Here is a 14,612-nt window from a genome sequence, read left to right on the forward strand (position 1 = left end):
CATTTTGCAGTTTTCTTGGCAGAGATATTGGAATGGTTTGCCATTTCCTTCTCTACTTCATTTTTAAAGATGAGGAAACTGAGGCAAAGTTAAATGACTTGCCTAGGGTCACACAGTTAATGTGTCTGAGACTGCCAAATTTGAAGTCAGGGCTTCCTGACTCCAGGCCCAGCACTCTATCCACTGTGCCACCTAGTGACTATAGTTTACCTCAAAAGCATTATGGGTTTCTGTAGAACTAGTACCAGATTTTGAAACTGACAATTACTAGGTTCACAAACCACTGATACAAACCACAATTCAAAGTGTCTTAAATTTTACATCACAATGAATTCCTCAACATGCCATCAATACAAACTTTGGTTTACTTTAGAGAACTCACTTGGCCTCTTGTAAAAATTTTATTTTCAGTTCCTGAGGAAGATCTTCTTTACAAGTTTTTACAGCAACAGCAGTTTTATCCTTTAATGTTCCCTTATATACTTCACCAAAATTACCCTGAAAATGAAAATATACTTACTATTAAAAGTAAACTATTGTCATGTATCTTTGAAAAAGAAAAGAAAAGAATATAACTTGTATTACTATCAAGATCGAAGGTTTAAAGTTAGATCTAGTCAGGTATTTGGGTGAAAAAAAATTTGGAACAGTTGTTATTCTTCAGCTATCTAATTATACCAATGTCTTACAAGGTGGAAATGAAAGGAGAAGAGGGGAGGAAAAGTAAAAGAGGTAGAAGAAAAGGAAGAAACTTGAGAAGTTAAAGAGAAACCACCAAGAAGTGTAATTCTTAAAAAAAAGGCTAAAGTTTCACTCCCCTTCAAACTTCAAACTCTGACCTTATTTGAAGAGTACCCTTTAAAAGCTAATACAAATTAGTTTCACTACTGTATCTGAATGTTCTATTGGTTTCAAAGTGCTGAAGTAGCAGGAAGATGATGACGACAGTGAGTTATCTTGGAAAGGTCAGAACTTATGGCAGCACATGGCCATAACTCCCATTCAATAGATGCTTGTTGTTGATGTGGATATTTAAGATAAGATTCTTGCAGTCCTTGTCAGAACTTTAAAAACTTCTTCAAAATTTATCATCATCTTACATCGTTACACATATATTGGAAAATGTTAAGGTTTGTAAGTGTGGAAATATTAAAGACCTGAGTCCAGATTTCTGAAACATGGGAAAAGTTTCTCACTTAGGATTTGCTATTTTTTAAATTTTTCACTAGATTTCCCATATATACATATGTGTATATGTAACACAGAGTAGTATTCACACATGTACAATAAAAGAAAAAAATCTAAAGATAATTTAAGAATGTCATAAAGCAGGGATAAATTTTAGGGAGGTGTCCTTCAAGGCTCTGAATTGGGCCCTCTCTGTCTCTCTCTCAATACTTAGCCTAAGGGCTTTAAACTTAATATTTTTTCTCTTTATGTGTTTTGTTACATTTTAAGTTCTGAACTGTTCCCTGCCCTGCATCCCCAGCCCGCACTACAGAAGGCCAACATTTGATGCAGATTTATAAATATAGGTAAAACCAAAGTATGCATAATTTATCAGTTCTTTCTCTGGAGGTATATAGCGTCTTCCTTCACGGGTCCTTTATAGTTGATTTGAGTATTTACAGTCCTCAGAATAACTTGATTATTCACAATTATTCTATGAACACTATTGCTGTTACTGTATACAACTTTCTCTTGGTTCTGCTTACTTCACTTTTCATCATTTCATGTAAGTCTTTCCATGTTTTTCTAAAATCAACCAACTCATCATTTCTTATTACACAGTAGTATTCCATCACAATCATATACTACAACTTATTAGCCATTCCCCAATTGATGGGCATCCCTTCAATTTCCAGCTCTTTGCCAACAAAAAGAAAGCTGCTATAAATATTTCATAACATAGAGATTCTCTTTCTTTTTCCCTGATCACTTTGGGAAACAGACCTAATGATGGTATTGCTAGGTCAAAGGTCACAGTTTTCTAACTCTCTGGCCATAATTCCAGACTGCTCTCCAAAATTGTTGAATCAGTTCAGTTCTACTAATGTAAATTTAAATTTTTTTAAAAAAAATTCTTAACTATTTCAAAATAATAACTTATTTTCTTTACAACTTTACAACAAATTTTATTACATGAAATTTCAAAAAAACTATCAAGAAGGGGTCCACAAGATTCAGCAGACTGCCAAAGGGGTCCCATGACGCAAAAAAAGTTAAAGAAGCTCTGTGATCAAGCCATTAGTCATTTAGAACACTACATAAATCTACTGTAACCAACTTTTGATTACTTGGCGATTAATTATCAATAGTCTTTGAACTAAGACCTTACTTTCAATTCAATTTGACAAACTTGTTAAGTACCTATTATGTTCAAGGCATGCTGCTAGGCACTGGGATTAAAAAGATTCTGTTTTCAAGGGGTTTTATTTAGGATTGTGATTATTTTTGATTATGAAAGGTTTCATGGGAAAGGAGATTTTTGATATGGGTCTTAAGGAAGAGAAGGGCTTTCAAAGAATGGGAAAGGTACTGAATGACAGGGAGTCTACTCTACTTACTGAGAATGTGAATAAAGGTAAAGAGATGGGATAATAATAAAGGTACAGGATGAGAGCAGTCCAATTTATCTAGGAACTTAAGAAACTAGATAAAAGCTGCCGCTAGGGAGGAGCTTGAAACTAATGCAATAGTGATTTCAAAGGTTTTAATTTTAGCTGTTATTCCTGACTCATTCCTGTTAAAAATAAGTTCAGGATTTTTGTACGAGGTATTCATATTTTACATTTCTAGAAATGTTTAATATTTTCAAATTAATATCACTTAATCACAAAAATTTACATTTTCATGTTTTATCAGATGACTAACATTGCCAAAGATTTACAGAAAAAAAGTATTTTTTAGAATTTATGTGTGTTTCCATTTATATGCTGTTGTGTATGTTTGTAGATATAGAATACACATAATACAAATACATAATCTATTATATACTATATAATATATAATACAAGCTATACTATATATACATACATGTGTGGGTGTATATGTGTATACATGAAATGTCTCAAAGATTCTGTATAGCAAATTTTTTAATCACAGGGGTACAACTGATATCCTTCTTACCTATCTTAAATCACTGAATGGGTGCTGCCTCAGTCAAACTGAGACCCGTTAAACGCCTTAGCTTAGAAAGGCCAAGGTCTCCTACTGCCTCCAGGACCATCTCCAGTCCTGATCTATAGCTCACCAGTGGACCCTAGATGTCTCCAGAAGAGAAAGTGAGGCAGGTGACTTTGCACAGTCTTCCCTCACTTAAAACCAATTCACTTGCATGTCATGGCATCACCTTCCTGATGTCATGGTCCTCTTCAAGAATGAAGTACAAACAACAGCAACATAAAATGTATGTGTATGTATATAAAATACATATAAAAATAAATGTGTGTATATATGATATATATATATATACACATATACATATATATAAAATTTATAAATATATTTGCCTATGTATAATATACTGAACCTCACCATGATACAATGAGAATGACTATGGAGTCAGGTTTCTTGAGTTCAAACCCTATCTATGATGCTGCCTGCATGGCTACAAACCAGTCAGTCTTTCTGAGCCCTGGTTTTTTTACTGATTGACTTATTGGTTGACTGACAATATCTGTGATTCTGAAAGCTCTATAAGAAAGGTGAATTCCAGGAAGAGGTAAAAGTCAGAGGTGTAGAAATAAGAAAGGAGAAAGTATGTTTCATGAATAGGAGGTAGTGTAGTTAAGAGCTAGGAATAAGTGAGAGGAATGAAGGAGACAGAGCTGAAAAGGTCATTTGGAGTCTAAAATGTGTCTTTAATGAAAAGTTAAAGGAGTTTGGACTTTCTAAATATGCAATACAGTCACTGATGGTTTCTGAGCTGAGGAGTGACATAACCAGTAATTCTATAGTCAAATCAGGTCTATATCCTGATTTGGGTAGGAATGAATTGTAGTAAGTGAATTTTATAATAATCAATTTACCATAATTCCAAGAAGGATACTGTTCACTTGATAATTCAATTTCCTACTCACTGACAATCATAACGAAGTGGTTAATTTTCTTCTATTTGAAGAATTTCTTACGGAATGATTTATCAATTGTCATATAGCTCTTTTGGAGGATGTAGTCTTTCAAAGAAGGATAATTAAACTTACTAAAATTGGCGTATTCAACTTCTCCTGGTTCTATTAAGTTTTTGAAAAAATTTTTCTATGGAGTTCAATTTTGTTTTCACCCCCAAAATAGCATTTAAAAAATAAGATGACTAAATATAAGAATTCATTAGAGGGGTTTTTCTTTAATTGAAAATTTTCCCTACTACTGAATATTTCAGCTTGCCTCACATTCTTTTCTTGTTCGACAACTGCTTTACCTGTATTATAATTGCTTATTAATTTTTCATTTTCAATTCCTTTATTACTCTAGATTTTCAATGTTATCTTTTGATTTATGGACAAGATATGCTTTTTTCTGATCTGAAGATAATGAATGCATGTTTCCATGCAGAATGATTAAGATATAGAAACCAAACACATATTACTATTCTTTAGTTTGGAGTTCTTCCCCAAATTTTCCAAGTTTACATATTAAATCAATACTATTACATCAATAGCAGATAAGGTTATTTGTATATACAATGGAAATTTTTTTTAATTTTGTGAATTTGTCAATTAGCTTACATCTTGAGAAAATATTTTCAGTATAATTTTACCAGTATAATTTAACACACACTTAGTTAGCATCGTACCATGAGTAATTTCATAAAAATTTATATCTCCCAAAATAGCTAATTTACCACATATTAATCTCTTTACATATCGTATCACAATTACAAGACATTAATTAAAATTATTTGCCTTTCGCAAATGTTCAGATTTACACTATCCTGAATTTTGCATCATGAAGTCAAGATCAAATCTTTTGTATAGATAAACTTCTAATAAAGATATAAATCAATCTTTTAAATAAACTAATATTTAAACATTATAACTGAAGTATAAGCAAAAGAATATTTAATTTGCATTTGTTTTCTTCCATTCTCATAGTTTTTCTTCCTTTACTTCTTTTTCTTTCATTTCTGACTGAGCCATAGCATATGCATCAGAACTCCCTTATAAAGCTGGTATTAGGGAAAAGAAATGAGCTAATCATACAGCTTGTCTTTCATTACATACAGTTTCTATGTTCTGATAAATGTGGTCTGAGTAGTATTCTATCTAAGTTGGTATAACAAGCTATGTTAAAACAATGCAAAGCTGCATACATTTATCTAGTCATATACTTTTTGTTAAAGGGTCCAGATGTGATTTCATTGATGTAGGAAAATCCCATTAAGGAAATTTTCTCTATGAGAGCTACCACTGTTCAACAACTTATAGTCTTAGAGGTGACAGTAGCACTAAGAAATTTAACCAGGGCCACAAAGGTGTATGATCAGACACAGTACTTGAATCTAAATTGTCCTGACTTTGAGACTGGCCCCCTAAACATGTACAATGTCCACAAAAACTGTTTTTTGTCTTGAGATGATTTATATTTAAAACCTTTATCCAATCTGGTGATTAGTCTAATACTATATAGAATTTTAAACATAAAAGTATCAATATTTCCTTTTTCTTGAACTATTTCTGGCATATAACCCAGAGAAAGGGTAAAGACTACAATTTGTTTAAACACATCCTACTTCTACATGAAATCTTTCATTATTTCATTTCCTTTGTAAGGCCAATAATTTAAAGATATATACATTTGTTATTCTGTAATAAGATGTCTTTTTACTTGTGTTTCTTAAAAAAAATTATGTAGGATATTTTTAAGCCATTTGGAAACTTTAAATTACTCCTCAGTATCAATACGGTTGTTTTAAGGGGGAAACATAGCAAAATTGTACTGTATGTATACAAACATACACATATACACACATACACATACATACATACGTGTGTGTGTGTGTATGTGTATATGTAAATCACCAGGTGTGGCACTATGCTTTTATAAATTAGTTTCAAACATATCTTACTGAATATTAGGACACAAGAAAAAGCAGTTTTAAGGAAAATAGAGAAATCTTAAGACTACAACCAATATGAAATTCAAACTTGAACTGAATTTTTAAAAGTTAACATATTTAATTACTTACCTTGCCTAGTAATTCTCCCAATGTGACATCTTCATGACTAAGTACCCATTTCTTATCCTACATCAAAAACAAAACAAAACACCTGTTTGACGCATTGAAGAGTCTACTTCCTACAATAGAAGGTATATCTGAATCAGGAAAAAATAGGTCTAAGAAGGTATAACCTCAGGAGGGTATAAAATAGATTTAAGAAACACTGATTCACAAGATATTATAATCTACCTTATTGCAAATTTGATCAATTGGCTAAATGATATGCTAAATAGCTTCAGCATGATAGACAGTATAGTAATAAAGAGAATCAAACTTGCATGTTTCCTCCTAGCCAACTTAGGCAACAGACAACAGAAGAGAGGCAGTAAGGTCAGAATGTAGAGAGCATAAGGGAGAGCAATGTCAAATCAGTTTGAAAATACAAGTGGAACAAGATTGTAAAATGAGACTGGTGGGTATCTTAAGCTTGAGAGTTCTAAGCTGCAGTGGGCTAAGCAGATCAGGGGTCCACACTAAGGCCAGCATCAATGTTACCACATCAACATCCCCTAGTAGTAGGGGGAGGGATGGATACCAGGGTACCTAAGGAGAGGAGAAGGACCAGGCTGGAAACAGCAGATCAAAGATGCTATGAAGTCTTTAAAAAATGGAGCAGAAAAAATGATCCCTAGAGAGGTATTATATGTATGGTGGGGGTAGGGGAAGAAAGAGGGCCAGTGAGGACAATGTTGGTTTTAAAGATATGTTGAATTTGAGATAACAGTTGGAGATCCAAGTGGACCTTATCCAACAGACAGCTAGGTACATGAGCTCAGAACTTGAGAGAAGGTCAAAGTTGGTAATGTTGGAAAGCATCCAAACAGGTATGATCAATGAAATTATTAAGTGGATGAAATCCCTGAAGGAACTGGTAAAACCAGAGGATAGCAGAGGCCTGAGGACTGAACATTAGGGAGTACATAAATTACAAGTGTAGGGAAACAATAAAAGAAGCATAGAAATAGTCAGAGACATAAGAAGAAAAACAGACAACGACGGCGCAACTAAAACAGAGAAAACCAATGAGAAAAGACCACTGAATTTGAAAATCAGAAGATTCTGGGGAAACACAAGCCAGATACGAAGGAGAGTCACCAACTTTAATCTCCTTAAGACTTCCTTTCTACAACAGTCTATATTCAACTCTACTCAAAGGTACCTACCTAAAGCTTTTGGAGTAGCTACCCTTTATAAAATCTCTCTAGTGATGTTACTAGTATGTTGCAAAGGCCTCCATTACACTACGCTTCCTCCAGAATAACTTCCTTCTCTTTATATCACCCAAGAAAAACGTCAGGTTTTAAAAAATGACTTTATTAACACCTAAGGGGAGTGAAAAGGTAAAATACAACAAATTTACAGAGTTCAGAATGATTGAGTTAAAGAACACAGGAATTATATACACCTGATTATTATCTGACAAAAATATGAATGAAAGGGATTAAGGAGTATGACAGTAAATTAATGAAGAGTACAGAAACGCACGGCAATGAGACATAAAACAGAAGGTAGAAAGGACAACAACATCAAGTTAAATAAACTGTAGAAATCCTTCGCAGATTGTAAAAAAATAAATGTTAAAAATAAATCAATTTTTATCTAATAGGACATGATTTGAGATTTTAAATAAGTATATATTACATAAGTAATTTTGAAATTATTTCTATATATTTTTTAGCCAAGAAAAATGGACTGTAGTTGCACTAGCATTATTTTAGTTATAGGTATGTATTAATTTAGTGGCTGTCTGTTGTTCATCACGTTTAATTATCTAAAACTACTGAGCTGTAATTTCCATGATATGTCTTAAAGGACAGTTTGATCTTAGGAAAAGAACATCTTTTGGCATCTTGATGGGTTTTCTTCAAATATGCTTCATTCAATTATCTACTATTTATGCTACCTAAGATGTTACTTCAATTCTATTTCGAATATACTTTTTGATCTTAACTATTAAATTATAATGCAGTTTACTGAAATGTTTAGCATGCACAATATTATAAATTCTTCATTTTATACATTCAAAGCTTATAGAAAATTATTTGTAAAATTTAATAGCACTGGGAAGTTAGGTGACACAGTGGATAGAGCACTGGACCTGGAGTCAGGCAGGCCAAGGATCAAATCTGCCCTCTGATACTTGACACTTACTAGTTGTGTGACCCTGGGTAAGTCACTTAACCCTAATTGACTCCAAAAAAAAAAAACACAAAAGAAAAGGAAATGTAATAGTATCAACCATATAGAATAGCCATATAATAATTAAGATTGTAAATTATCATTACGCAAAAATGAGGATCAATTTGCTGTAACTTTTTATGTAGCAATGGATCAAGTATCAGTTTCTACATTATTTCATCTGTTTATAGTTTATACAGGGTGTCCCAAAAATCTTAGTGCGATTTGAAGTTAATAAGGCTTAAATGATACCAATCTATATTTCATGGGGAAAAATGGTGGATAAGAAAAAGTATATCTCCTTCTATATAGAGGGTCCCCAAAGTATTAGTACAGTTTAACCTATGATGGCTTTAAGATGTGAAGACTTAAAAGTACACTTTTGGAACACCTTGTATAGCAACAAGCATATCTTTCCGTCTTATCAACCTTTCCCCGCCTCCTACAAAAATGTTTAACTGGAATTAATTTAAGAAGAAAATAAATAAAAGAATTTACATCATTACAATAATGACTTGCCATGATTCAGTGAACAAAAAGGACTTATAAATCCCATCTCTTTGAACACTAATGTGAGTATTTTATGGAAATAGCCACAAAAAAATACTGGAAATCAATTAATCTTTTTTTTAAAATACGCTTATTTTGCATATATAACTTGTTTTTAATTGTCTATATCTCCTACAAGGATAACACACATTTGTTGTTTATCTCTGTTGATATTGCACATTTAATAACTTATTGTTATGATTTTTTGTCTAATGGCATAGTTGAAATGCCTGCTTTTGGGGGAATTCACCTAGTATGAATAAATTTCATCACACCTTCTCACTTGGATACTACATGTGTCTTTGCTATTGTACACTAAAGATAGTGGGGGGGGGAAGAGGGGGGAGGGGGAGGGAGAGAGAGAGAGAGAGAGAGAGAGAGAGAGAGAGAGAGAGAGAGAGAGAGAGAGAGAGAGAGAAATAGTAGGAGATTTTAATATTCCTCTTTTGGAGCTGGATATTTTTCACAGAACGTGAGGACAAAAGGAAAACTGTAGAACTAAACAAACTGCTAAAAAATTTAGAGCTGACTTATGGCATCCTCTAAAGTAAACATGTAAGAGTATGCATATATCTAAGCATCACATGGCACCATTAAAAACATATATGAAACATTACCCCCCCAATTAATCTTTTAAATTTTTTAAATTAAATCTTAAAAATAATCTCTACCTACAGAAGTTACCCAAATTAGTGAGCAACATAGGAAATAAGGGACATCTTTGCTTACCATCTTAAGGTAAACTATTACCTTCCGCATTGGCTGCAGGTAACAAAGCACTATTTTAGTACACAGGAACAAAGTGTTTATTATTTTGTTTATAAAGTCAATCTATTTTACCCAAATATCACTGAAAAGAATGTAGATAACTTCTACAATGTTACTTAAAAGATCTTTGAAGCTATGCATGATCTTTTTCATTCATGGAATTAAAGAAAATAAGAAAGTGTAAATTAACTTTCCATTTAGATATATATTCAGTTCCACAACAAAAACCCTTCTAAAGAAAAAGCTTTAGATAATGCTCCTGAAGAGTATAACTTCTACCTACCTGATCCATATTGAGGATTAAAATAAAAAGTATTATTGTTTTATTTATCTTTCATTTGATTTGGTTTATACACATGAATGAATGAAAGTAGATTAATCATGTCTTTGAAAACAAAATTTTCACTTTTGAAAATAGTTTATGGACCAATAAAAGTCAGAAGACTTGAATTCAGTCCTCACTTTTCATTTACTAACTATTTAACCTTGGGAAGGTCAATTTAACTTCTCTGGAACTCAGTTTCTTCAGCTGCTGAAGGGGATTAACAATGTTTATGCTACTTACCACACAAATTTGTTTACAATTATAAAGCCCTATATAAATGCAAGTTATTGGGGCAGCTAGGTGGCACAGTGAGTAGAGCACCGGCCCTGGAGTCAGGAGGACCTGAGTTCAAATCCGGCCTCAGATAGTGGACACACTTACTAGCTGTGTGATCTTGGGCAAGTCACTTAACCCCAATTGCCCTGCCTTTCCCCCTCCAAAAAAATATAAATAAATGCAAGTTATTTTATAATTTTTGCTTCAAAATAGTAAATACGACAAACTCTCTAACAATGGAACCCACTCTATTGTAAGAATCAATACAATGTAGGTCCACCATGGAAATTTAGTCAAGCAGCCTCATTTATTCCATGATTTCAAAGTTTGGACCCATAAAGGCAGTACTATAGAAAAGTTCCAAGATAATATATAAAAGAAAGCACAAAATGAAAAAATTACTTTATTTGACCCATCATTCCCAAAGAGGTAAACCATAAAATGAATGAATTTCTGAATACAGTGACAGCATGACATTTTGGAGCTTTTATTTGTAAGCTTCCAATCTAATTTATAACCCATACAACTATTAACTGAATAAAAATCACACAATTTCACAATAAAGAACATAAAATGATTGTTAGAGATTATGATCTTACCAGTACTCATTCTGGCAAATAACTGCTATGCATACTTTTCCACACAGATTTTCAGGAAGCCTGTTTCATTACACTAGCTTAGCACATTTGTTCCACTGAAGATATCAGTCCTATCACATTTTTAAGGCCAAAGGATTATTCAAAATTTGATCAGCTTTCTCACTAAATTTATAAAATTCTTACAGACAAGCATATGTAAGATGGACTGCTTTGTTGGAACACTTTTTATAAACTTTCAGTAACTGAATAATTGTTGAAATACTACATGCATTAATTCTGTATAATCCAGGAGTTATTTCCAATTAAGTATTTTCTATTTATGAAGGATTTAAAATAAATTATCATCTTTATAACATAAAAGATCCTTATCTACTTCATTTTTACCTCATCCTCCTACAGCAAATTTTAATTGCTTTCATTTTTTATTCATACCCACTCATATACCCATCAGGACTCACCCACCAAATCCCTTCCAAAGAAATAAACTTCTATTTTCACAAGCCAAACATTAACTAAAGAGTTTTTCCATATCCACTAATACTTTCAGTTTTAGCTTTAGAACTTCTTTTGTATTGAAAACTATCATAGCTGTTTTGCAACAGAGCAATCAGTAAACAAGAGAAAGTGGTAAAAATGCTGGTTCAGGCATTATGTATCTATGTCTACTCTCAAATACTCGGTAGGTATACATGCCTGTGTATGTACAAGCTAGCTGAAAAGATATATGCATCGAAACCCTCATTTTAAAGTTCTACTCTTAGTCAAACTCCATGAGAAAACTGTCTATACTCACTGCCTTTACTTCTTTTCTCACTTACACCTCAACTCTTTGCAATCTAACTTTTGACTCCATCTCCCAACTGAAATTGCTTTCTCCAAAGTGATCTGTGATCTCTTAATTGCCAGATCCAATAGTTTTAATTAAGATTTGGCAATCTGATAGTCCTAATCTTTCTTACTGTATTTTCTGTATTTGACACTATTGATCACCTGATCCTTCTGCACACTTGCTGTTGTTTCTGGGCTTTTGTGACACAACACTCTACCTGGGAGACTTCGGATTCTACTTTGCTGGCTCAACATATAAAAATTACACACCCTAACTGTTAAGTGTTCTCAAAAATTCTACCCTAGGCCTTTCCTTTTCCCTCTATATTCTCTCTTTGATAATCCCATCATCTTACATGGGGTTAATTATCATCTTTATGCAGATGATTCTCACTTCTAAATCACTAGTCCTTGTATCTCCCTACTTCTTTTGTTCCTATCACCAGTTGTCTGTTGTACATCTCAAATGGGATTTCTAGGACACATCGTAAATTCAATGTGTGTAAAAACAGAACTTACAATCTTTCTTTCCCCCTTAATTTTTCCTTATTGCCAACTTCCCTGTTTCTATCAAAGGCACCACCATTCTTCCAATCTCTGAGGTTCCCAATCTCACCATATCCTGGACTCTTTACTCTGTCACCCCACATATCTGGTCAGACCCAAAATCTTGCTGATTCTACCTTCACAACATCTCTCACAACCTACTTTTCCTTCCAATCATATAGCTATCACCTAAATTCAAACCCTTATTAAATCTCACCTAGATTACTGCAACAGCCTCATAATTTGTTTCCCACCTTCAAATTTCTTACGCTCCAGTCCATCCTACACAATAATGCCAAAGAAATTTTCCTTAAACACAGAAATGACCATTTCTCTCCCCTACTCAGTCAACTCCAATGGTTTCTTATTGCCTTCAGGATCAAATGTAAAATGCCTTGGTTTAGCAACTAATGCCTTTGAGAACCAGGTTTTAACCTTTCTTTCCAATCTCATTGGACATTACTTCTGTTCCACACTTTGTGATCCAACCAACATGACTTTCTCTCTCTTCCTTACTCACTATATTTCAGAGGACTGGAAATATCACAGGAAAGTTACTTGAAAACTAGTTAAGCTATATGCAGTTCAGTGTACCCACAGAAATGTTACACGGTTACATAACGAAGATTAAGCTGGCTGAAGGACTGATGTGGTAATCTACAAAAAAGTCTAGAAGGAGACAAGATGAGAGGAGACAGTGACTAGCCTTGGTTACATGAGGATATCAAGAGCTTCCAGGTTCTATCAGAGAGCCACTAAGTACAAAACAAATAGCAGTGATCAATAAATCAACAAACATTTATTAAATACCAACTATGTGCCAGGTACTGTGCTAAGTGCTGGGGATACAAAAACGCAAAAGACAGTCCCTACATTCAAGGTGCTCACAATCTAATGGGAGATGCAATGAAAGTACAAACAAGCTATATACTTAAAAAAAAAAAAGGAAATAATTAATGGAGAGAAGGGACCAGAATTAAGAGAATTTGGAAAAGACTTCCTGTAAAATATGGGATTTTAGTTGAGACTTAAAGGAAGCCAGGAGGCAGAGATGAGAGGCAGAATGTATTATTCATGGAACAAGGAGGCCAGTGTCATTGGATCAACGATTATATAGCGGGGAAAAAAGTATAAGAAGACTGAAAAGGGGGGGGGGCGGTCCTAGATTATGAAGGGCTTTGAATACCAGAGGATTTTGTATTTGACTCTGGAGATGATATGGAATGACTGGAGTTGCGTGAGCAGGAGGGTGACTAAGGGTATGTTTTATGTAAATCATTCTGGTGGTTGAATGGAGAATGGAATGGAATAGGGAAGAGATTGGAGGCAGAGAGACCCACCAGCAGACTATTACAATAGTCCAGGCATGAAGTGATGAGGGTATGCACTAGAGTGGTAGCAGTGTCAAAAGAAGTGGGTGTAATTGAGAGATGTTGCAAAAGTGAAATTGACAGGCATTGTCAACAAATTGGATATGAGGGATAAGAGCGTGGAATCTATGATGACAACCTGAGTCTGAGGGAATGGGAGGACAGTGTTAACCTGGGCAGTAATAAGGAAGTTAAGAGGGAAGGGAGACTTTGGGAGAAAAAACAGAGTTCTGTTTTAGTGACTTCAAATGTGGTGAAAGGTGGGGATGGTGAGAAATATTTGGGAAAGTAGGATTCAGGAAGAAAAAAGTCAAAGACTCGAAGATTACAAAGAAGCCTTATGTCTGTACATCATAAATTCTTTTTTAGAAAAGAACAGGCAGGTGCTAGACACGATGGGTAAAAAATATACCACAAATAACAAAATAGATAAAACTATCAAAATTATTTGCTTTATGCAGGGTCATACTAAATGGGGTTATTTTACAGAGCTAGAAAAGACATGATACTGAAATTCAACTGGAGGCACAAAAGGTCAATAATCTCAAGGGAAAAAATGAAAAACATGGAAAAGTTAAGAGGCCTAGCAATGTCAGATCTCAATAGGCATTCTGAGAAGCAATAATCATTGAAACAATTTAGTACTTATAAAAAATAGAAGTTGATCAGTGGAACAGATTAGGTTTACAACATAAAAGAATCAAATGACCCTACTCAATAAATCCAAAGCTTACAATTATTAGGCAGACTCACTGACAAAAACTTCTGGGAAAACTACGAAGCAGCCTGGCAGAAATTAGGTTTAGACAAACAATTCGCATCAAGATAAACTCCAAATGCACACAGGATTTAAATATAAAAGGTCATATCATAAGCACATTAAAGGAAAAGGGGAGAAATAACTAGATCTATGGATAGGGGAAGACTTCAGTACAAAGTAAGGGATAGAG

The 14,612-nt window shown here is 33.7% G+C and overlaps 1 protein-coding gene across 3 annotated transcripts in view; it reads right to left on the bottom strand.

Annotated features, from left to right (window-relative positions):
• FER (FER tyrosine kinase) overlaps positions 1 to 14,612 on the bottom strand; it is a 272,528-nt gene that overhangs the window by 102,328 nt on the left and 155,588 nt on the right. For all 3 annotated transcript variants that reach the window (XM_036738466.1, XM_036738482.1, XM_036738474.1), the window contains 2 exons: positions 6,191 to 6,247; positions 383 to 498 (listed from right to left, as the gene is read on the bottom strand). In XM_036738466.1, coding sequence (XP_036594361.1) covers positions 383 to 498; positions 6,191 to 6,247 — 173 coding nt within the window. The remainder of the gene's footprint in view (positions 1 to 382; positions 499 to 6,190; positions 6,248 to 14,612) is intronic.

Source organism: Trichosurus vulpecula, chromosome 1, assembly GCF_011100635.1.
Source record: "Trichosurus vulpecula isolate mTriVul1 chromosome 1, mTriVul1.pri, whole genome shotgun sequence".
NCBI classification, from domain to species: Eukaryota; Metazoa; Chordata; class Mammalia; order Diprotodontia; family Phalangeridae; genus Trichosurus; species Trichosurus vulpecula.